This window comes from Pelodiscus sinensis, chromosome 1, assembly GCF_049634645.1.
Source record: "Pelodiscus sinensis isolate JC-2024 chromosome 1, ASM4963464v1, whole genome shotgun sequence".
In the NCBI taxonomy this organism is placed as follows: domain Eukaryota; kingdom Metazoa; phylum Chordata; order Testudines; family Trionychidae; genus Pelodiscus; species Pelodiscus sinensis.
In genome coordinates this window covers 119,768,819-119,792,130 of record NC_134711.1, presented here as the reverse complement: position 1 = coordinate 119,792,130, position 23,312 = coordinate 119,768,819, and the positions used below count along the sequence as shown (strand labels likewise).

At 47.5% G+C, this 23,312-nt stretch overlaps 2 protein-coding genes across 11 annotated transcripts in view; one reads left to right on the top strand and one right to left on the bottom strand.

Annotated features, from left to right (window-relative positions):
- Nucleotides 1-1,742, bottom strand: part of FGFR1OP2 (FGFR1 oncogene partner 2) — a 30,519-nt gene extending 28,777 nt beyond the window's left edge. For 2 of the 7 annotated variants that reach the window (XM_014575771.3, XM_006127683.4), the window contains exon 1: nucleotides 1,389-1,581. In XM_014575771.3, coding sequence (XP_014431257.1) covers nucleotides 1,389-1,392 — 4 coding nt within the window. In that variant the 5' untranslated portion in view covers nucleotides 1,393-1,581. The other 5 variants (XM_025187037.2, XM_014575769.3, XM_006127682.4 and 2 more) reach the window with 5 other exon arrangements.
- The window catches only part of INTS13 (integrator complex subunit 13), a 46,702-nt gene continuing 24,974 nt past the window's right edge, over nucleotides 1,585-23,312 (top strand). The window contains exons 1-5 of one of the 4 annotated variants that reach the window (XM_006127680.4): nucleotides 1,585-1,716; nucleotides 5,416-5,647; nucleotides 9,422-9,496; nucleotides 13,822-14,024; nucleotides 18,235-18,315. In XM_006127680.4, the coding sequence (XP_006127742.1) occupies nucleotides 5,423-5,647; nucleotides 9,422-9,496; nucleotides 13,822-14,024; nucleotides 18,235-18,315 (584 nt within the window). In that variant the 5' untranslated portion in view covers nucleotides 1,585-1,716; nucleotides 5,416-5,422. Of the gene's footprint in view, nucleotides 1,717-1,783; nucleotides 2,266-2,318; nucleotides 2,467-5,415; nucleotides 5,648-9,421; nucleotides 9,497-13,821; nucleotides 14,025-18,234; nucleotides 18,316-23,312 lie in introns of those variants that run through there. The other 3 variants (XM_006127679.4, XM_006127677.4, XM_006127678.4) reach the window with 3 other exon arrangements.

Here is a 23,312-nt window from a genome sequence, read left to right as displayed (position 1 = left end):
GCAGAAGCACAGAGGGCAGGTGGCTCTGCAGGAAATGGTATGCATGGGGAGTAGGTTTGAATGTTGCCTGCTCCTCCCCTCAGTCGCCTATTAGGGATGTGAATGACTAGTCAAAGCAGTAGCGCAGCATGGAGCCTGGGGTCTGCTGCTTTGAAATGCCCATGTGCAGCCTGGAGCCAGCTGGGAGACCCAGCTGACCTGAGGCTCCCTGTGCACTGCTGCTTTGAGATATTGCAGGGAGCATAGGGCCAGCGGGGAATTGCTTGCATCCCCCCCACTGTCCCCATGCTCCACGCAGCACTTTTGCCTTTGAAGTGTAGCAACAGCCCTGGAGCTGTTGCTACACTTTAAATGGCTGATTGAATAGTTGATAAGGGTGCCTCCACCTTTAATCTAAATTTTACTTCCCTACTCTCTATCAGAGGCAGCAGCACAAGAGTGGGAAGCTCAATGGGAGCCAGTGCTTGTGGGGAGCCACGCTGTCTCCACTGGCACATACCAGCTCTCATCTGCCCCAACACAGAGGCAACAGTGCAAGTGTATGTGCGGGGGCAGTAGGCATGGTGGGAGCAGGGACAGACAGCTGGGGGAGGGGGAGAGTGGAGGCAGGGGTGCATGTAACCATGAAAGTTAACTGAGCTCAGCCTTATCCATTTACCATGTACATGGATACATGTTAACATCCCTACTCAGAGTTAGCAGAGACCAAAATCAGCAGCTCTGACAGCCCAGCAACACATGGTTGCTTATTACCACTTCCTGCCTTTAATGAATGGCTTTGAAGCTTATCCAACTCTGTTGCATTCAAAACATTAACTCCGTCCACACATACCATCTTGCCATACTTTTCTCCGTGTCTGCTAAAAAGCCTCCCTATAAGGCGTTTAATTTCTCTCCCCGTTGTTAACCAGCACTCGAGCAAAAATGCAAAGGCACGTTTTGGAAGACACCGCGTGCAAGCTCATTTCAAACCTTCGTAGGTTCAAAAAACATCCTTCCGCGTCTGACAGCAAAACATTTAAGCGCTGTGGCCAGATGAGCGCGCGTGGTTGGGAGCCTGGCCGCGAGGAGCTCGGGCCCCCCAGCCAAGCCGAGGGTGCGGGGCGGGAACAGGGCTGCTTGGGGAAGGCGGGCTGCCCGGACTCACGTCGGCCGGACCAGCGGCTCCAGCTGCCACAGGCGCGTCTCTCCCCCCCCGGGCAGCTCCGGGGCTGGCGGGACAGACGCTGTTATCTCGCGAGATCGGGGGCTGAACCCGCGGGGGTCCCACACGCTCGCGGGGCACGTCACACGTGCCGAACACGACGCCCCCTCCCCTGCACCCCCAACCGCTGTCCCGGCCCCCCTGCCTGCAGCCCGCCCCGGCGCCAGCGGGGTGCCCCACTCACTCATATCCGGTGGCTCCCGCAGCACCCCGGCGCCGGGAGGGGACGAAGGGCCCCCAGGCCGCTTCAAACAAGGGCGAATTCGGGGGGCAGCGCGAGGCCGGGGGGAGGCGCCATGGGAGGGGAGTGAGCCCCTCCACTACTAGCCGCCGGTAAGAAAACAGAGGTGGGAGAGACTAGATATCGCGAGACTACCCTCTCCATGTTTATTTCCCAGACCTCGCGAGACTTGCTGGACTCCGAGGCTTGCGAGGAAGCTCCCTTGCCAAATACCGCGAGACTGTCAATTTCTCTTGACCGTTGGGAAGTCCCGCAAGAGGCTTTATGGACGGTGGGTTTCCAAAGTCTCGCGATATCATGGTGGTTAGGGTCGCGAGGCAGGGACGCTGAGGGTGAATGACCCGCGGTGGGATTAGACCCGGGGTGGCCGCAGCAATAGCAGCGGCCGGTCTGTGGGCTCCTGCCTTACGCGGCCGCTTCGGAGTGTCCGAGCCTGTGGGGCGAGCGGGGCCCGGCTGTGGGGCAGCAGGAGGGAGATAACGGGCACCAAACCGTCGCGCTCCCCTCCCCTCCCGGTGTAACGCCCAGTGCGCCTGCGCGCTCCCAGGCTGAGCCCGGGCGGCGCTTTTCCGGCAGAGGATCCGGCGAAAGGAAGAAGACGCCTCCCCCCGGTGTGTGTCGCTGCAGCCGGGCCCGCCGGGGACCGATCCCACTGGCTTTTGCGGCTCCCTCGGCTAATGCCGGGCCCAAGCCTCCGTCGCACGGGGCTGGCCTGGATCGAGGCCTGTCTGTGCGCGGTTGTAGACGGCTGGTAGCTCCAGGCTAGTCGCCGCCGAGATCAGCTGCTCTGCTTGCTAGTGTGAATGGGCGGCTGAGAGAGGTAATCCGCGCGTGAAAGTGGAGCAGGGTGCTCTAGGACCCTGTACGCACTAGGCCGAAAAACCTGCTTCTAGTTGTGTTTGCAGGGGTGTAGTTGTGTTGGTCCCAGGTTGTTAGAGACAACGTGGCTCAGTTAGTATCTTTAATGGGACCTATTTCTGTTGGTGAGCAAGACGAACTTCAAACTTCAGTTCTCGAAGAGGTGCGCTATGTAAACTCAAATGCTTGTCACTTTCGTCAACAGAAGCTGAGCTGACAAAAGATACTAGTTAAGCCACCTGCCATTCTAAAGTTTTACACAAACATATGAATGACTTTAATACTAGAAACTAGACTCTATTGTTAATCTGTGAATGAAAACTTTTACAGCAAAGCTCTAAAAATTAGAAGGGAAGAGGATTGGAGGGAATAATTGGAGTGTGACATGTTTATGGGGTGGGACTAACTGTTGTAAAATGGATGGTGGATTGGCAAACTGCTGGGCTTGGTTTGCTAAAATACAAAAACTTCTATAAAGTGGGGAATACATCTTATAATTCTGTTCTATATAACTTTGGACAGTTCCTGTTTTTAATTCATAAGTGTTTAGTTCACTACATGGTTGCCTGATTTTCATTATAAGTGTGGTACATGTGAATGCTGGAGGTTAGTGTTGTGGCTAACAAATAGTGATTATTAAATTGCCACCAAACATTATGGTTTGAATTTTTTTCAATCTGTGTACTGAGAGTCAAAGGAAATAGTAAGAAATAAGTGATTCAGTGGACTGAAGTTACGAAAACACATAGTGGTTAAAACAATGTTTACAATTTATTGTAAGTAGAAAGATATGTGCTTCTCGTAAAAATGCAGAAAATGAGTTTCTTCTAGATCTTCAAGATCAAATGTGCTATTGCGTGCGTGCGCACACATGCGCGCACACACTCTCTCTCTTCCAATAGAAAAACAGAACATGACAACGTGGATGGTTCTGAAAAATGCCATTTTCAACACTGAGCCCATCATGGCATTTCACCAGGTCTTTAATATTGCCTAAACTCTGGGGATACAGAGAGGCTGTGAAAACTGTCCATTACTTAACTGGCATGACTTACTCCCAAAATACAGAGATCATAGGGTGGCTGTAGAGTATGAAAAGCATGGCTGATGGAACATAAGCTTGAGTGCCTTCTCTTCTGGCACTTAAAAGTCAAACATCTTGATTTTTACCTTAAATCTTTGTTTACGAAGAAGGTTGTATCACATCCAAATCATGCGACAACAGCGGTAGTAAAAATTACAGACGGTTGTGTGGGTTGAACCTCCCAAATCCGAGACTCTCTGGTCCCGCAACATCCCTTGTCCATCAAGGCCACAGACATTGGTGGACCAAACAGCCTTGGTAGAATGCAGGGTCTGCAGAGCCCCACCTGGGCCAGCATTGGCTAGGCAGGGGTACCCCGGTGTTGGGGGGCCAGGCAGCATTAGCGAGCCTCTGCTCTAGCTAGGGAACCCCTTGGGTTAGTGGGTCAGGTGGCCAGAGAGCCTCTGGCAGCGGGGCTGTTGGTGGCCAGGTGGCCCTGGTTGGGGAACCCTGCTGGTGGCAGTGTGGCCACACAATGGCCTTGAAGTCCCAGACAGGAAACCCCGGTAGCTGAGCCAGGCAGCAGTCAGGGAGTGCCGGCCCCAGCAGGGAAAACCCAGGTGGCAGTGGAGCTAGTGGTTTGTATAGAGCTGCTCGCTATAGGACTGTGCTACTTAGAGATAATTTAGTACAAATCAAAACTGCTACTGGTAGCATAATCCTCCAGGGAGCAGCTCTGTACAAACTGACGGCCCTGGCCAGGGAACCCCTGGAAACCCGCAGCGGGGCTGGTGGCAGCCAGGTGGCTGGGGGCTAGCGGATTCCGAGGAACTCCCAGAGGTAGTGGGGCAAGTAGTGGCTCAATGTGGCTGGTGGTGGCGGCCCTGGCTGGGGAGCCCCTGGCAGCAGCAGGGCTGGCAGCCTCGACCGGGCCAGTATTAGCAAGGTAACAGGAGGGTGGGCCCCAGCCTCGGGAGCCATAGGGAGAGGAGCCAGGAGCAGAGGAGCATTGACCTCTGCAGGTCCAGCAAACTCCTTTGTCTGGAATGGCTCAGATCCCAAGGGTGCTGGACCAGGGAGGTCCAACCTGTACAGTTAAAAATAAACAAAACTCTGAATTCGAAGACCTCTTCACCTATCTTGTTGGCATTAATCAAGAAAACTTTTAGTTCATTCGGAATGATTCATAATAGGAGATTCTGAAAAAATCTATCAAAGGGCATATATAAGCACTTGGTAGTCTTAATTCGGTTATAATCTGGTTAATTCTTCCTGTTGATCAAGGAAACAATATTTTGATGCTTTACATTTTTGAAAGGCTGCTGTTAATGTAATCTCTAATTTCAGATAATGAGTTTAAAATAATTTAAGTTCATATTATTTGAAAAACGTTCCCTAAAATACAATCGTGCTATTGCGAAAACATATTAAGCGGGCATGTGTTCAAAAGTTGATATAGCTAGCATAATTTAGCATAACTTCTTGTGTGAAAATCGTGTACTAAGCAAGCTAAATTTGGTTGACAGAATTTGCTTTGCTAGGTGTGCTTTCAAAATTACACAGAGCTCTTCAGGTCATTGCAAAGAACTGGGTTGGCTGCTAAAAATTGCTGACTGCTCTGTAATTAGTTATTTTCAGAAATAATATTTTAAGTTAAATTTCTAAATATACAAGTAAAGAAGCTGTTCACTAATTTAATTTTTCTTCTGTGAGTAAGAACTGCAAAAAAGTAATACTTATTTATTATTTGCTTTCTTTATCCCATTCATGTCAGTTTTCTTCCCTTTCTGGAGAAAATAGTTTCTTCCTAGGTATGGATTGTGTATTATTTTTTAGTTCAAAAGGATTTTCTTTTTAAGTACCAAATAAGTAAGGCGAACTATCAGTGCAAATAGGTATTTATGGTGGTAGTATTTGTGCATCTGTAATAAAAATCATACCAAGTGTAGCTGTCTAATAAAGTCGATTTTTGTAGTACAAATTTAAATAAAATAACACTAAAAACCTTCAAAGGTTTGAAGTTCATATAATAGTTTTCTCTTGCTGCGTTTTAAGTTTTTGTCTAATTTCAGGATTTATTTATTTCAGGAAGAAAATGAAAATTTTCTCTGAGTCCCATAAAACTGTTTTTGTTGTGGATCACTGTCCTTATATGGCAGAATCATGTAGACAACATGTTGAGTTTGATATGTTAGTAAAGAACCGGACCCAAGGAATCATACCTCTGGCACCCATCTCAAAATCTCTGTGGACTTGTTCAGTGGAATCATCTATGGAATACTGTAGAATAATGTATGATATATTTCCTTTCAAAAAATTGGTAAGTGTTTGTAAAAGTACTGCTTATTGTGGAGATTGTCTCATTTTAATGGGTGCTTCTTTAAAATTATTTTTGGATGCTGTCAGATTGAAAAGCAGGTGACTCAAATTAAAAACACTGGAAATTTTTAAAAATAAAAAAAATGATCATTTAAGCTGTTGTTACTCCTTTAACTCAGTGGAACAATGAAAATAGTTTCATTTTAGTTTATGGGCACTTTCACTTTCTGGTTATCTGCTTTATTTTATTGGTTTGGTTGCAAACCCTGTGGGTAAGTGTTTAAACATATATCAAGTATAATACAAATAATATTTATTATTATTTAAAATAAATGTAAACATAATGAAATCATTTCTTTTGATCTCAGGTTTTACAAAACCGTAATTTTATATAATTCAGATTTTGACTTGGATTTAACTTGTAAAATTTGATGAAAAAATAAGAGAAACAAAATACTTTTATTTATAGGCAGCATTTTCCCTTAGGCTACGTCTAGACAGCAGGGCTATTTTGGGATACTGGGAATATCCCGAAATAGCAGTTCCACATCTTTAAACGCACCCGTTATTTCGAAATAACGGGTACACTTTTCTGGCATCTCTGTAACCCTCATTTCACAAGGGTTAAGGGACTTGTCAGAATAGCGCTTTATTTTGAAATTACCTCAAAATAAGCCATGTTGTTTGCTTAGTGTAAATTGAGTAGCTTATTTGGAAGTAAGGGTGCTGTGTAGACCTATCCTTAGAGAAGAAACATACTTGACTCTTTTATTTAGTCATGCACATAATAATTCACAAATGTGCCTGAGTATGGGGTTTTAATCAGTGGAGTAACGGCAAAAGCAAGGAAGAGTAATAGAATAATTACCCTCATTCTCATATCTGACTCTGTTGCTGAAATTACAGTAAAATATTCTGCCTCTAGTTCTATAGTTTATATGAAGGATTAGTGGTTTGAGGCTTTAACCCTGCATTCCATAATGCTTGTTTTCCACTTTTGTGTAGAGAGGAAAATGCAGTCTTGCTGAAAGATTGATAATGTGTTACGATCCATTTATCTTGCTATAAAGTGTTTAGTTTTCATTGAGTCTTTTCAAATAATACAAAGAACATAAAACACAGAACTGGATCAGGCCTCTTTGTTCTCACAAATTCATTTACAGTAAAACTCCAATAGTTTGACATCCAATTGTACGGCACTCCCGATAATCCGGCATCAAAATGTCAAGAGCCTAGTGAGTGAGCTTCGTCAAAAAACGAGTCACAAAGCAGCAGCGGCAGCAGCTGAACCGAGCGGAACCGGACGGGACCAAGTCAGTCTGCCGGTGGCAATGTGTGACGCTGGTCAGTTAGTGCTTGTGCTACAATAAAAAGGGTTAAAACACTTTATGTACAGTATATAGCCGAGAATCTGGCACCACCTAGGTCCCAAAGGTTCTGGATTATCGGAAGTCTACTGTATTTGATTTTGGAGTTAAACTGTTACATTTTTGGACAAAACTAAGATGCTTGTAGTGCATCACTTCAGTCTGTTTTTCTTTTGGCAGGCATTAGGGACCTCTCTACCCCTTTAAGACACAACAATTTACTTCTGTGATTTCTGATTTCTTTTCTTCTTTAATCTGGAAATTAAATCTTAAGGGTGCTTGCTGATGCATGCTTGGCATCATGTTCAGCTGCCATAATTCACTATGTCCAGCTTGACTCTAATTTTGTGCCTTATCTTAGTAGTATATTTAACCGATTGTTAGACTTTTTTTGTAGTTGCCCACACTTTAACACTGTGATTTTCATTTCTGTGCCAATGAGAAAAGGAACTATGAATAGCAAATCAAGGATACTTTGAAAACATAAATAGAAAGATGATTTTTTTATCATAACCTGAGCAGTGTGTATTTGCAAGAAAAATAAATTTAAAGTAAAGTTATAAACATATACATTTAAATGGAAAGATTTGCCAATTAAAATGGAAAGATTTGCCAGACTGCAGTTTTTTATTTTTTGTAGAGTAAGCATTGTTTCTTACTTTAATTGTGAAGTATTAATTATAGAATGGCAGATTTGTCATTCGGACTATGTCACTGTTCTGTTTTTGTAATAAGGTGGCTATACTCTTTTCAGTCCTAAATGTGTTGAATTCTTTTATAGCTCTCTGTAATCTCAGTTAAATGAAGTGACAGTTCTGCTATTAAATTGTAATTTCTCCAAGGTCCCAATTCAGCAAAGCATTTAGGCATGTATGTAAGGCCAATGATGGAAATTATAGTGAAGTCAATGGAACTTAAGTACTTGCTTAAATGTTTTATGAGTCTTCAGTGCAAATGTTCATACTCCTAAAGTTATCTAATCTATCTTCATCTCACTAGGTATTATTTACTTCAGTGACCTCCTTAGCAGATTCCACTTGCTGATTATGTGCTGTGTTTAATTAAATAAGGGAAAACATACATCTGTGCTCAGTAATAACTATTGCTAATGAAAATCTAACTGAAATACTAAGGGGATTGCTTCGTTTTTTTCTCCTGTTCGTCTTGCAGTGGTAACTGCAGTGTTAAGTCTAAATCAGCTCTTTGTTTATACTCTACTTACTAACATGTAAGATATGAAGACCGTGTCAATAATGAAATTGTAAAAAGATGTATCTATAAATGAACATTTTTCTTTCTCTTCACACCATTTCTAAATGTTTGATCTCTGCTTAAAATAAAAAGGATATGTTAAAGTCTGGATTTAGCGCAAAAGTTAGTTGTATGTAAAAATGAAATAAGGTTTGAGTGACCTATAAAAATAATACTATGGTAGTCTAGCCTTTTATAGGTAGAGCCCTGCAAATTTGTGTATACCTGTTTTAAATGTGCAGATATACCTGTTTTATACCTTTTTATATCTGTTTTTGCAACTCACAGCTTGGATGCAGATTTTGTATCTGTACAGGGCTCTAGTGACTGTCCCACAGAAATCAGGGTAACGTTGCAATAGACAGGATTGCTCTGGGCCCAGTAGCAGAAGATGTGAGGGGCTAGGCAGTAGGTGGGTGGAGGAGGTGGGACTGGAGGTCTGACTGCAGCGCACACTCATCCAAATGAAGTGACTGTTACCCAGCCCTCAGATTCCCACTTAGCTCTTTGCAGCCCACTGATGTAGAAAGCTATGTGTAGGAAAAGCCTGCTAAGGTTTCTGGGGGTTGTAGTGCCCAGCTTGCTTAGACAGAGGAAGTAAACGACAACTCCCAGAAGGAAATATGGCTATGTCTCCCGGGCAGTGAGTCAAGCGCTATTTTGAAAGAGGTGTTATACTTTAAACTAATGTGCAGCAACAGTGGGGGCCGTGAGGAAAGTAGCTGTTGCCTCTGACTGTCCTGTCCAGGTCTGCGTGTCTTAGAGCTCCTGTGGCTGCATAGCGATGTCAGAGCCCCCTACTGAGAGGATGGCATTGCACACAAAAGGCCAGGATTGTAGACCCTCTGCCCGGAGTGGGAGAAGGAGGTGCAGTGAGGGCAGAGCTGGATGGTGGGGCAGGATGTCTTGGGGGCAAAGTGGAGGGCAGTTGGGGTACAGCCCTGTGCCACTGGTGCGTGGTGACCTGTGGAGTTGTTGTTAGAGCCCTGCCAATCCACAGATTACCTCACATACAGGTATCCTTGGCCCATTTTTGCATGTTGTATGTAGATACAAACTTTGTATCCGTGCAAGGCTTCATTTCTGAATATGTGGGAATTATGGTATAAGAAGAATACATTACTGTAACCTTTAAAATATGTGTTGTAACCTTTTAGGTGAATTTTATTGTAAGTGATTCTGGAGCTCACATCTTAAATTCTTGGACCCAAGAAGACCAAAACTTGCAAGAGGTATGACTAGTATTTTATGCTTCTATTTATTTTGTGAAGCTAGCTTAAATTAATTATAGTGAAATAATTTGTTTTCTTAGTATATTCAGTAGGTAACATTTTATAATGGTATGATATACCAGTGTTTTAGTTTTTTATCTTATATATTTTGCCGGAGAATAATAATTGGACAGTGTTAATTGATTCATTTGTTTGAAGGAAGACTCTGGATTTGGAAAAGTTTTTGTTCCTCGGAGAACAAAGGCTTTATGTGTGTGCAGTTCAGTTACTTTTTGTCTAAAGATGATGGTTTAAATAGAGATCAACTTTTAACTTTCTGTGTAAATTTTAATTTGCATATTCTTACAATGCTAGATGAAACTAGTTCCTCTTTTAGACTCAAATTTATTTTTCTTTTATTATTCATCTTTTAAAATCACTATAATGTAATTATAAGTAAGTAATTTAAAGACAAAACTAAAAGGTATTTCATCATAGATCTGACTGCTCTGTAATGCCTTCTGCAAGGCCAGGAATGGTATTGTAGGTACTCCCTTGTATTAGTCTATAATAGTGGCTCTCAACCAGGATGTGTGCCCCTAGGATACTTGAGGATTCAAGGGGGGGGTGCATCAACTCTTCCAGATATTTTCAAGTTTTATAACCGGGTATTTAATAAGCACTAGCATAGTCTGTCTATATGAAATTTTAGTTTGACTTGTTTATATTGCTCTGTATATCATAGACTGAAATATAAGTACAATATTTATATTCCAATTGATTTATTTTATAATTGTATGGTAGAAATGAGAAAATAGGCAATTTTTCAGTAATAGTGTGCTGTGACACTTTCTTGTAAGTCTGATTTTGTAAGCAAGTATTTTTATAGTGAGTTGAAATTTGGGGGTACGCAAGAGAAATTAGATTTTTGCAAGGGACACAGTACTCTGGAAAGGTTGAGACACGTGGTCTATAACAGTGGTGGGCATTGCAACCTGCAGCACATGGGCTACATGCCACCCATTAGGATTCCACCTGCAGCCTGTGCAATCCCTATTTTCCCCCTTCCTCCTCACACCTCTCGTGCACGAGGACACTGGAGCTCCATTATTTGCTACTCCTACTCCTTGCCCTCCCAGTAATTTTTGGAATGCCATAAATCCACTGATTCACACTTGTCCCTGTTCCTTCCCCTCCCTCCCACAGCTTGAATGCTGCAAATTAGCTGTTTGCGGAGTCGGAAGTGTGAGGCTCCTGTGCGTGAGAGACGTGGGGGAGGGAGACAGACACGGTGTGTGGGCTGCAGGTGGAACAGCTTGCCCATCACTGGCAATCATGCGGCCCAGTGAGATGAAGGACCACTAATGCAGCCCACTCACTAATTTTGGTTGCCCATAGCTGTGGTCTAGAAGTTTTGCTTGGGGTAGGAAGGTCTATTTGTTGGGCTGCCCAGGAATCAGGGCATTTGGTAGCCTGCCTCAGAGTGGGTGGTCCCAGAGCTCCTTGGAAGCCTAGAAACCCAAAGGATCATTTTTCATTTGGGAATGTCACCAAAATATTCCCCTAACATGCACTAATATGAGCATGTTAGTGTTTGTCAGCCGAAATGGTCAGGGCAGTGTGTGCGTGTGTGTTATACCCAAAGTCTCGTTGCAGTGGGCAGCCTAGGAGGAAAAATAGTTTAACGTCTGTGACTTTACTGCTAGGACCGGGGTCCCGTCGCAGAGGGCAGCCAACAGGCTCTCAGATGCCCCGGTGTGTGTGCGCGCTATACGCCTGAGACTTCAACTGCTGAGACCAAGGTCCCTTGCAGCGGGCAACCTGGAGGAGGTTGACGGGCGCCCCAATAAGTTTACAGGGAGAGCTTATAACAGCTCAGATTTTGTCTGCTAGGATACAGAAATCCCTTCGCAGCGGGCAGCCTGGAGAGGCTGAGAGGTGCCCCAACGGATCTGTCCCCTGGAAGCGACGCTATCCAAAATGCCCAAGCTCTCTCTATATCTATCCCTATTGACCGGCTGAAGTTCTTTTGTTTTGTGTTCGGTTCGGGTACAGCAGCACGGGTTCAAGTCAGAAGCTTGACACTCACTGGCTTATTTATAGGAGAAAGAGAAAATAAAATAAAGAAACTTGGTTCAGTGTATATATATATTTTATAAGTGAATGAGGGCACCCCACTTATTCCCAAAGTTTATAGCTAAATCACCTTACCAAAGGCAGTTTACAATAGAAATGAAGCAGTTTGCCTTAAACTATAATAAAGTAACTAAACTTATAACAGAGTGACAATTAAAGTGTACACATAAAGGAAACACATTGCAGGTACAATTCTCACCCCTGTGTTCCAGACTTGGCGTGGCCAGCGTCTTTCTCTCAATCCCTCGGGATGAAGTAGGGCGAGGTTGGGCGTCCCACGGACCTCGGGAGACAATCAATACCTGCCAGCAGGTGTAGGTGATTGGAGCTCAAATGGAGTGGGATACTAAACCCCTCTTTATACCCCTTTGGTCACGTGGGCTTCTTCCTGGTCTCAAGTGGCCAATTAGGAAAAATGGCTTTGAACGCCAAGTTTCCCACGAAGGGTGCAAAGCATAATTCACACCTGGGAAGATGCAGACAGTGGGCACCTCTGGTATGTGATGGGCGAAGATTCCTCTCCTGAGACAGTGCAGGCGTGTCAATTACTGATACTAGCCATCAGGGCGACGGGAGGCCTCCCAGTTGTCAGCTAGCCCATTTACTGTCTAGTTTCTGTTTATGGTAGAGTCAGGGACAGGCACCATACCTGTGTTCCCAGGGCATCAAAGGCTGACTGCCTTTCTCTTGCTCTCTGGGGGGGGGAAAACAAGATGGAGTTCGTGTCTGGCTACAGTGTTTCCAAAGCAAAATAAAACAAATGCCCAGTTGCATGATAAATTTTGAGATTTTCAATGTTTGTCCTAGTTTGGGTCAAAAAAATTCATTTTTGGCCTGCTTTAATTTTAATGTCTGAAGTAAACTATCAAAGGCTGTTTCTGATGGTAAAATTAGGCAACTAGTCATAATTAAGGATGTTAAGCGGGTAATTGACTAAATTTATCAGGTAGTCAACTACTCCAGTAGTTGCTTACATCCCTCGTCATAATCAAACTGTCAAGAATATCCTCATTAGGAACTACATCATAAGCTTCATTTGGATGAGCCTCTTTTTATATTATATTAATGATATGTAATTAATTATATTAATGATATGTAAGTATAGAGTCAGAGGGAATGAACAGAACAGGGCAATTGGAAGTGATCCATCCCCTGTTACCCAGTCCCAGGTTTTGGAAGTTGGTGGGTTAGGGACACTCAGAACATGGGATTGAGTCACTGACTGTCTTAGCTAATTAACTAAGATCTTACCAAATTCATTGTCTATTTTCATAAATCTAATGGTGATATTTTTAAAATCTTGAATGTCATATATTTAAATCTTAAGTTTCACAGTGTTATAACGAAGCATGAATATGTATTTTAAGGCAACAAAATATAAACATGTAAATCCCTTAAGTCAACATTTATCAGAGCTAAGTGGCTGGAAAGTGGTGGTTGACAGCCCAACTTTAAAGACAGTGCAAATGGCCACCAAATCCAGCCCGCAGCCAGCTCACCAGCATGCTTATTACAGAGCAGGAGCAGATGCTCTGAACATCAGGCTGCTAATTGCTATGGAGTCTGGGCAGGGAGGAGAAACTTGACACGTTGTTCCCACCCCCTAGCAAAATCCCTCAGCTCCATTGGTCAGTTTCAGGCCAACAGGAGCTGAGAAATTTTGCTGAAGGCAGGGGCAGTGAATGAAGCCTCCTCGCTCTCCCCCTCCCCACTTCCTTCCTCCCAGTGCTGGAGCAGAGCCACATGGAGCAGCACACAGGCAGGGAGGGAGCCTGTCTTAGGTTCCTGCAGAACTGCTGGCTGGGAGCCAAGGCAGCTCCTCCCAGCCAGGGCCTGCCTCTAGCATGCCATCCCTTTCTTTCCCCACAACTACCTGCCTTGGGCCACTACCCAAATCCTCTGTATCCCTTCTCCCCACCTCCTCCAGGTCACAACTCTTTCCCAGACCAGCATCCCCTCCTGCACCCATAGCCCCCTACTTCATTCAAACTCCCTCTGAGACCCCAAACTCCCTCCTGTACTCTAGTTCTGTATCCCAAGTTCCCTTCTACACCCCACCAGCTGTCCCAGACCCTGCACCCTCTCCACAGAAGTACAGCCTTTGACCACTTACAGAATCTTGGATTGACCCCTCCCCCATTAAAAATTGTTGCCCATCTCTGGCCAAGATCTTAATTTCACAACAAAACTTTTTTTTCCTTTTAAACCAGTTAATGGCAGCTCTAGCAGCTGTTGGACCACCTAATCCTCGTGCAGACCCAGAATGTTGCAGCATACTGCACGGTTTGGTTGCAGCAGTAGAAACACTCTGCAAAATCACAGAATACCAGCATGAGGCCCGAACCATGCTAATGGAAAATGCAGAACGTGTTGGAAACAGAGGAAGAATAATCTGCATTACAAATGCCAAAAGGTGTGTACAGGATTATACAACATTTCTTTTGGAAATGTATTTTTCTATAAATAGGCTAAAGCCTTTGTCTTCTGATTTTTATTTATTTATTTTTGTTGGGTGGTGTAGTTCAATACAGGCAGTCCCCGACTTACATGGATCCGACTTACGTCGGATCCCTAGATACGAACAGGGTGAGGTAACTCCCGCACATGCGCAGCAGCATTCCCGGGGCTCGCTCACCTGGGTCCTAGGATCCTCCTCCTCCTCAGGCCGGCTCCGACTGGGGTCCTGCAGAGCTGCCGGGCAGAGGAAAAGTGCCTCCCCACGCCCGCTGCCCCCCCCCCCCCCCGCCAGCAACAGGCTGCCCCCTCCCCTGAGCAACAGGCTGCGGAACAGACAAAAGCAGCCTCTCTGCCCCTCCTCCCCTCTATACATGCCTGGCTCCCGGAGCGCAGCAGCGTCCCGGGGCTCACTCACCTGGGTCCTAGAATCCACCTCCTCCTCCTCTTCGGCCGGCTCCAACTGGCCTCTGCCTGCAGCAGCTGGCCACAGGGACAGGGATCCCGCAGAGCTGCCGGGCAGAGGAAAAGTGCCTCCCCACGCCCGCTGCCCCCCCCCCCCGCGGCCTCGCATCCTGCACGCCTCCCCCCTCCCCCCTGCCAGCAACAGGCTGCCCCCTCCCCTGAGCAACAGGCTGCCGAACAGCAGACAAAAGCAGCCTCTCCGCCCCTCCTCCCCCTATACATGCTGGGCTCCCTGGGCAAACAAAGACTCCACCAAAACAAACAAAGTGCTGGCCTCATTGTGTTAGCAAAAAAAGGACCCTCCTCCTAGAACCCTGGGTGGTGTGTGGAAATAAAGCTATTAGCTCAAAGCATGGTGCAGAGCTGTTTGGTATTTGATGAGATACTCCTTTAGTCCTGAGTTTGTCACAGGGACAGAAATAGATGTGAAATCTTCTGAACAGGGGAACAGACAGCAAAACAAACATTAGAGGGGAGTTAACCTTTCCCTATGCTATCCAAAACTAAAAAAAAATGTTTGGCTAGAGTTTCCCCTACAATATGTACCAGTTCCGACTTACATACAAATTCAACTTAAGAACAAACCTACAGTCCCTATCTTGTACGTAACCCGGGGACTGCCTGTATTTTTATTTGGATGTATAATACCTTTAATAGTTACTCTTTTGGATACTTTGCAGACAGCTTCTCTCCTAAGCAGAAGGAACTGGTGAGGAGCGGGGACCCAGAAAGTCACCGGCCACATGATCCTCCCACACCCAGGCCAGGGAAGGGCCGGGACAACCCCGCTCTGAACTCAGGATCCCGCCTCTCCTGCCTCTTCCCCCAAAGTTGGTGGACTGGCCCTTTCCCCGCGCTGCCGGACAATGGTGGGGGAAATGGAGCAATGTGGCCCCAGCTTGTTTTGCACCTCCGATCATGTTACTCTTCTTCCCGCCAGTGAGTGCAGGGGCAGTTCTCTCTCCCCTCACTGCCCCCCGAGTGACATGGCTTAAGCAGCAGAATGAGCTGGGGCTGCTTACTTTGCTTCTCCTGCTACTGCCAGTGAGTGCAGGAGGGCTGGACTCCTGCTGCAGGCACGAGGTTTCCCCCAACCCCACTAGTCCTCCCGCCAGCTGCTGACTGGTCCTTTACCTCTCCCACCCACAGTATTGGGGTATGTGTAGATGAGACCTCTGACTCATTCTATGCCTTTTTGCTTACAGACACATCAGTCCACAGATGCGTACAAATTTGCAGATTGTGGCTTATTGTAGGGATGTTAGATATTGTATAATTGCATAGTTGTGTAACCACAGAAAATATTATCAGTTGCACAACTATTCTGTAGTCCGCAGAGGCAGCAGCCTGTGCTCTCCAGCTCCACACTCAGGGAGCTCCCTGCCACCCCATGCTGCTGCCGCCTCCCTATCACAGGCGGCAGCGCAGGGTGGCAGGCAGGAGCCGGTCCGGGAGACCATTTAAAAACCAGCTTACCTCACGGACTGGCTGCCTACTGTCCCATGTTGCTGATGCAAAGGCAGCAGCACAGGGTGACAGCTGCTCCTGTCTGTGGGAGGTCCAACAGAGGCTGCTTTGTGGCGGTCTCCCCTGCCCTTCCCTCGCTGCTGCTTTTGATAGAGGCAGGAGCACAGGGGAAGAAGGCAGCACTGCAGAGCTGGTGCTGCAGGCAACTGGCTTTTAAGCCAGCTCTCCCCAGCGCAGGCTCCTACCTGCCCCCCTTCACTCCCTCTATAGGAGGCAGCGAGGGTAATCAGGTGGGTCAATGGGAGCCTAAACATGCGGGTAACTGGCTTGAAAGCCCTCACCATCCGGGCCACTGCATCAGAAGCAGCAGCAGGGGTGGGGTGGGGCAGGTGGATCTGGTGCCTTGTGGGAAGCCTGCCTAAAGCCAGCTCCTCATGGGCACCAGCTCTCCTGATAAAGAGGCAGCAAGTGGGGAGGGGGTGCATGTAGTTGATAGGATTAACTGATTAGCCTAGTCTTATTGGTTAATTGTTTGACTATATGCTAACATCCCTAGCTTAGTGTATAAAATTTGTAATTGTGTTCAATTGTACTTGCATCTAGGTGAAAAGATAAGGTTTTGTGTATTTAATAAAAATTTTACTTTGACTTTTTTAAATACAGGCAGTCCCCAGGTTACGTACAAGATAGGGACTGTAGGTTTGTACTTAAGTTGAATTTGTACGTAAGTCGGAACTGGCGTCCAGATTCAGCCGCTGCTGAAACTGACCAGCGGCTGACTACAGGAAGCCTGAGGCAGAGTTTCTCTGTCCCGGGCTTCCTGGAATCAGCCGCTGATCAGTTTCAACAGCAGCTGAATCTGGACGCCTGGGACAGAGCAGCTGGGGCGCTGCCGGGTAGGTCCCCACAGTGGTGCACCTCGGCGCTGCAGGGACCAACCTGGCAGCACCCCAGCTGCTCTATCCCAGGTGTCCCCAAGTCAGCTGCTGCTGAAACTGATCAGCGGCTGATTCCAGGAAGCCCGGGGCAGAACAACTCTGCCTCGGGCTTCCTGTAGTCAGCCGCTGGTGAGTTTCAGCAGCGGCTGACTTGGGGACGCTTGGGGCAGAGCAGCTGGGGTGCTGCTGGGTTGGTCCAGTAGCACAGCTCCTAGGCGCTACTGGACCAACCCAGCAGCACCCCAGCTGCTCTGCCCCAGGCGTCCTGATTCAGCTGCTGCTGAAACTGACCAGCAGCGGCTGACTTGGGGACGCCTGGGGCAGAGCAGCTGGGGTGCTGCCGGGTTGGTCCAGTAGCGCCGAGGAGCGGCGCTGCGGGACCAACTGGCAGCGCCCCAGCTGCTCTACCACAGGCGTCCGCGAGAAAAGCCTGGTCTGCTGGGGGGGGTGCACTAGCTGCGCCCACCTTCTCCCCCCCCCCCAGCAGACCATGGAGACGCGGGCGGCGGGACCGAGACGCGCTGCGGTGCCGCCGCTCGGGTCCTCTGCGGCTTTGCTCCGCATCTCCCTGGTCTGCTGGGGGAGGGGCCCCCAGCAGGCTAGGGAGACGCGGAGCAAAGCCGCAGAGGACTCGGGCGGCAGGACCGCCCAGACGCGCCGCGGTCCCGCCCGGGTCCTCCGCGGCTTTGCTCTGCGTCTCCCTGGTCAGCTGGGGGCCCCGCGGCGGCACTCCCCGGGGGCCCTGGTCAGCTGGGGGCTCCCGGGCAGCGGGACTGCGGCGCTTCTGGGCGGTCTGCGTCTCCCTGGTCTGCTGGGGGGGGGGGGGGGGGCCAGCAGACCAGGGAGACGCAGAGCAAAGCCGCGGAGGACCCAAGCGGCGGGACCTGCCGCCCGCATCCTCCGCGCCTTTGCTCCGCATCTCCCTGGTCTGCTGGGGGGCCTCCTCCCCAGCAGACCAGGGAGACGCGGAGCAGCTTTTCTTGCCCCGGAGGACGCGGGCGGCGAGACCGCATCGCGACTGGGCGGTCCCGCCACCCGCATCCTCCGGGGCGAGAAAAGCCCCGTTCGTAAGTACGGATCCGACGTAAGTCAGATCCGCGTAACTCGGGGCCTGCCTGTATTGCAAAACAAAACTTGGTTATGCTTCATGCCAAAACAGTGAGAACAATGTTAGTGAAACATACATAGCCACAAAAGTTTTTCGAAATCCTCTTGACCTGTAAAAGGAATAAGCCTTTTACTAACGTCATTTTTTCTCTCTTTCTAAGGAAACAAACATTTTTTTCTTTTTTCTTTTAGTGACAGTCATGTTCGAATGCTTGAAGACTGTGTCCAAGAAACTATTCATGAGCATAACAAGCTTGCCGCTAATTCAGATCAGTAAGTGTTCAATCCATAAGCACAGGTTTTTTTCTTACATGTGCCAGCTTTGGTGTGCCTTTTAATAATTATTGAACTATATGATGCTGTTTATTTGCAAACTTATCTGGATGGGCTATTTGAACATTTAACAGCAGTGTTGTCTTCAAGTTGTCATTGTCGAGTCTCAAGTCACTACAGTTCAAGTCTCAAGTCAGGTGTCAAGTCCTTAAAGTCACTTTCGAGTCAAGTCCCAAGTTGAGTCTCAAGTCTTAATTTTAAAAATGTCAAGTCACTTTTGTACAAAACATCAATATCGGCATTTCCGGACAATTTTTTCACCAAGTTGATTTAACAAAATTAGCAAGTCTTAAGTCGAGTCTCAAGTCACAAACAATGAACCCGAGTCGAGTCTCAAGCCAAGTCACCTAGGACTTAAGTCGGACTTGAGTTCAAGTTGTGGGACTCAAGTCAACAACTGTTTAACAGAGATGGGAAACTATATGAGGAAGATACTGGAACACAATCCTGTAATCTGAGATCTTGAGCATAACCATTATGTTTTCTGATACCAGAGCTCTGCATAAGGCAGTGCTTCTTTAGAGTGGTATCTCTTAAAGACAAGTCCCTATCTCACTGAAGGTCGATGACCTGACGGCTACTCTCAACCTGGTTTAGCCAGCCTGTCGAAGCTGTTGCCCGGGGTGTGGCCGCTGCACATGCTACAGCTACTAGGAGCCACAGGTGAGAGTTGAGTGACAAGTGGGGACCAAAGGTGGACGAGCTGCCCTAAAAGGACACGACATGCCCGTACATCAGAGGTGCTACCCCTCCCTGACCACCCCATACACCCCACCGCTCATCTCATCGAGCGGATGAGACCTACTAGAATAGGACCAATGGTCATGAAGGTGGTTTCTGCAAGCGATGTGGTACGCTAAGAGCATGGCAAGACATGAAAGATGCCCTGGTCAATCACTGCGCCCAGTCCATCTCCAACCGTCTTGACATTAGTCCTGCCATTGGAGCAAGATGGAATCTGGGAAGAGAGAGTGAGGCTGACTATGCGCACCTCTCCCTCACTTTAATCCAATTCACGCGCAAGTCTTGACATCTCGACATCCTCTAATTCCAATAAACCTTAAAGTCCTGTGGCGACGGGCGAGCGACGAAGCAGCAGGTGTGGATACACTGGGAGCTGTAGCCGCGGACCTGCATACAGGCGGCTCAGGTCTAATGGTCGTCGTCTTGCTGGCTGAAGCAACAGCTGGATTCGGCGTCTACCTGAGTGACTGAGCAGCCCTCTTTAGGATTGTACTGCTCACCTCCATAGTAAGAGGAAGGGGCTAGAAAAGGTGCCCTAAACATTGTTTGCTTCATAGAACCCTGGCCAGCTTACCGCGGCTGGAGGGGATCCCATCTCATGCGGTCGAACAATAAAATTTCAAACAAAATGCAAGATGACACCACTCACTATTGGCACATGGAACGTACGCACGCTTCAAGACAACCCTTCAGCAGATCGACCAGTAAGAAGAACAGCCCTGGTCGCCAGAGAGCTCACAAGATTTAACATCGATATTGCGGCCCTGTGTGAAACTCGTCTAGCAAATGAAGGTCAGCTCATGGAAACAGGAGGTGGTTACACATTCTTCTGGCGTGGACGCAGCAGTGACGAACGTCGTGAATCTGGAGTTGGCTTTGCGGTTAAGAATCATCTTGTCCGCAAACTTGCCAGTCTTCCCAAGGGCGTGAATGACCGACTCATGACACTGCATCTTCCACTACCGAGAGGAAAGCAAGCCACACTGATCAGCGCTTACGCGCCCACAATGACGAATCCGGATGAAGTAAAGGACAAGTTTTATGAAGATCTTGATGCCCTACTCTCATCCGTGAAGCGCACTGACAGGCTGATTCTACTTGGCGATTTCAACGCGAGAGTAGGATCTGATCACACTGCCTGGGATGGCGTCATTGGAAAAAATGGAATCGGTAAATGTAACAGCAATGGCCTACTATTACTGAAGACATGTGCGGCTCATGATTTGATCATCACCAATACCATCTTCCGCCTGCCCGCTCGCAAAAAGACGTCCTGGATGCACCCACGCTCTAAGCACTGGCATCTCATTGATTATGTCATTGTGCGGAGGAAAGACAGACAGGATGTAAGGGTGACCAAGGCCATGCCGAGTACTGACTGTTGGACTGACCACAGACTTATCATCTCCAAATTAAGCTTTCACATCAAGCCACAGAGACGTCCGCAGGGAAACAAAGCTGTGATGAAAAAGATCAATGTCAGTAGACTGAGGAACCCCAACACAGCAGCTTTACTAGCAGAAGATCTTGGCAACCAACTTTTAGAGCTGCAATTAGAGGAAAATGCTGAGAAGGACTGGGAACGCTTCCGGGATATTGTGCACTCTTCTGCACTAAAGGTTCTTGGACCCTCACACAGGAAACAGCAGGACTGGTTTGATGAAAACGATGAAGAGATCAAGGCCATACTTGCTGAAAAGCATCGCCGTCACTGTGCTCATCAGAATGACCCATCGTCAACAGCTAAGAAAAATGCCTTCAACAACATTCGCAGGATCGTACAGAGCAAGCTTCGCAAGATGCAGGACTCCTGGTTGAGTGCCAAAGCAGATGAAATCCAGAAGTTTTCTGATAGAAACGATGCCAAACGGTTCTACGAAGCCCTTAGATCCTTGTATGGACCTCAGCCCTCAGGGAGTTCCCCTCTACTGGACTCAGATGGTGCAACTCTCATTACTGAGAAGGCTCTGATTTTACAGCGTTGGGCTGAGCACTTCCAATCCGTACTGAACTGCCCATCTTCCATCAATAACGAGGCAATTGATAGAATGCCCCAGGCGGATATCAACCACAGCCTGGATGTCTCACCATCAGAGACTGAAACCTTATAGGCCATTAGCCAGCTGTCCAGTGGCAAGGCCCCAGGATCTGATGCGATCCCAGCGGAAGTCTTTAAGGGTGGTGGTGCAGTGCTTGTTGACAAACTCACTCAGCTGTTCCAGTCCTTCTGGAATCAAGGATCTATTCCTCAGGAACTGAAAGACGTGTCCATCGTACACCTCTACAAGAGGAAAGGAAATCGACAAGCTTGCGATAATCATAGAGGAATATCACTGCTTTCCATCGCAGGTAAGATCCTTGCACGAGTGTTGCTGAATCGTCTGATTGACCACCTGGAACAGGGTTTATTACCCGAGACACAGTGCGGTTTCCACAAAGAGCGTGGCACGGTGGATATGATCTTCGCAGCCCGACAGCTCCAAGAGAAGTGTCAAGAGCAGAATCGTGAACTGTACATCATCTTCGTGGATCTCACCAAGGCTTTTGACACTGTCAGTCGCGAAGGTCTGTGGAGCATCATGTCGAAGTTTGGGTACCCTGACATATTCATCTTGATGGTACGTCAGTTCCATGACGGCATGACGGCTCGTGTTCTGGATGATGGAGAAGCTGCAGAGGCCTTTCCCGTCACAAACGGCGTCAAGCAAGGGTGTGTGCTGGCACCGACCCTGTTCAGCATAATGTTTTCAGCCATGCTGTCAGACGCCTTTCAGAACAGTTCCTTGGGAATCAGACTGAGATACAGGACCGATGGGAAACTGTTTAACCTGCGAAGACTCCAGGCTGTCACCAAGATAAAGGAGACTGTGCTACGAGATCTCCTCTTTGCTGATGACTGCGCCCTGAATGCTGGATCAGAGCAGGAAATGCAAGCCAGCATTGACAAATTTGCAGCAGCATGTGACAACTTCGGCCTTCTCATCAACACAAAGAAAACCGAAGTGATGCACCAGCCAGCTCCGAAAGCTCAACATCAAGTGCCCACCATCACAGTGAAGGGACAAAAGCTGCAAGCAGTGGACCAATTTACATATCTTGGCAGCACCCTCTCCCGCACAGTGACAATTGACATCGAGGTCAACTGCAGAGTCGCCAAGGCAAACTCTGCATTCGGCAGACTGCTGACCAAAGTGTGGGACCGCCGTGGAATAAGCCTTGCTACAAAGCTTAAAGTCTATCGAGCAGTAGTGTTAACTACCCTGATGTATGCCAGTGAGACTTGGACTGTATATAGGAGGCACGCTAGGCAACTGAACCACTTCCACACGATTTGCCTCCGCAGACTTCTGAGGATCCGGTGGCAGGATAAGGTGCCAGACACAGAAGTCCTTTCTAGAGCAGGTCTGCCGTCAGTTTACACCCTGCTGATGAAAGCTCAGACACGCTGGGCAGGCCATGTTGCAAGGATGCCAGATCATCGCATCCCTAAACAGCTCTTCTATGGTGAGCTGTTTCAAGGGAAGCGATCGCACGGGGGACAAAAGAAGCGATACAAAGATACGCTTAAAGCCTCTCTCAAGTCCCTGGATATTGACACCACCTCCTGGGAGACCCTGGCACAAGACCGATCAACATGGCACACGCTGATCTACCAAGGCTGTCAAACATCTGAAGCCAGAAGGACAACCATAGCACAAGAGAAGCGAGCACTCCGTAAAGCCAGAGTTGCAAAAGCTGCAACAGTGGTGCCCACACATGTCTGCCCGACATGTGGCAGAACATTCCGTGCCCGTATCGGCCTTATCAGCCATTTGCGGACACACCATGGACAGTCCATAACCCGTTAGATGTCAAGGTCCTCTTCGAATACGATGGACGAACAACAACAACAATCTCTTAAAGCAGTGAGGTAGGGCAAGGAAGATAATTTAGCCTAGCTGTAGAAAACATCTCTGTAACTACTGTATCTGAAGAACTTCTGATGCTGCTGATGATTAAATCTTTGATCAATGTATATAGCTGGCAGACCGTGTTCTCTGGCCCCTCTCGCAGGGAGCCCCCTGCCACCTTACAAGTTTTATGTGCTTGTTACGTTAGCTTGCAAAAACTTCTGTGGTTAGAAATTGCTTTTAGTTTTTTCAAATAGGTTTTTTGGGCGGGGGGGTGGGAAAGCTGGTATCTTTGTCAAAATT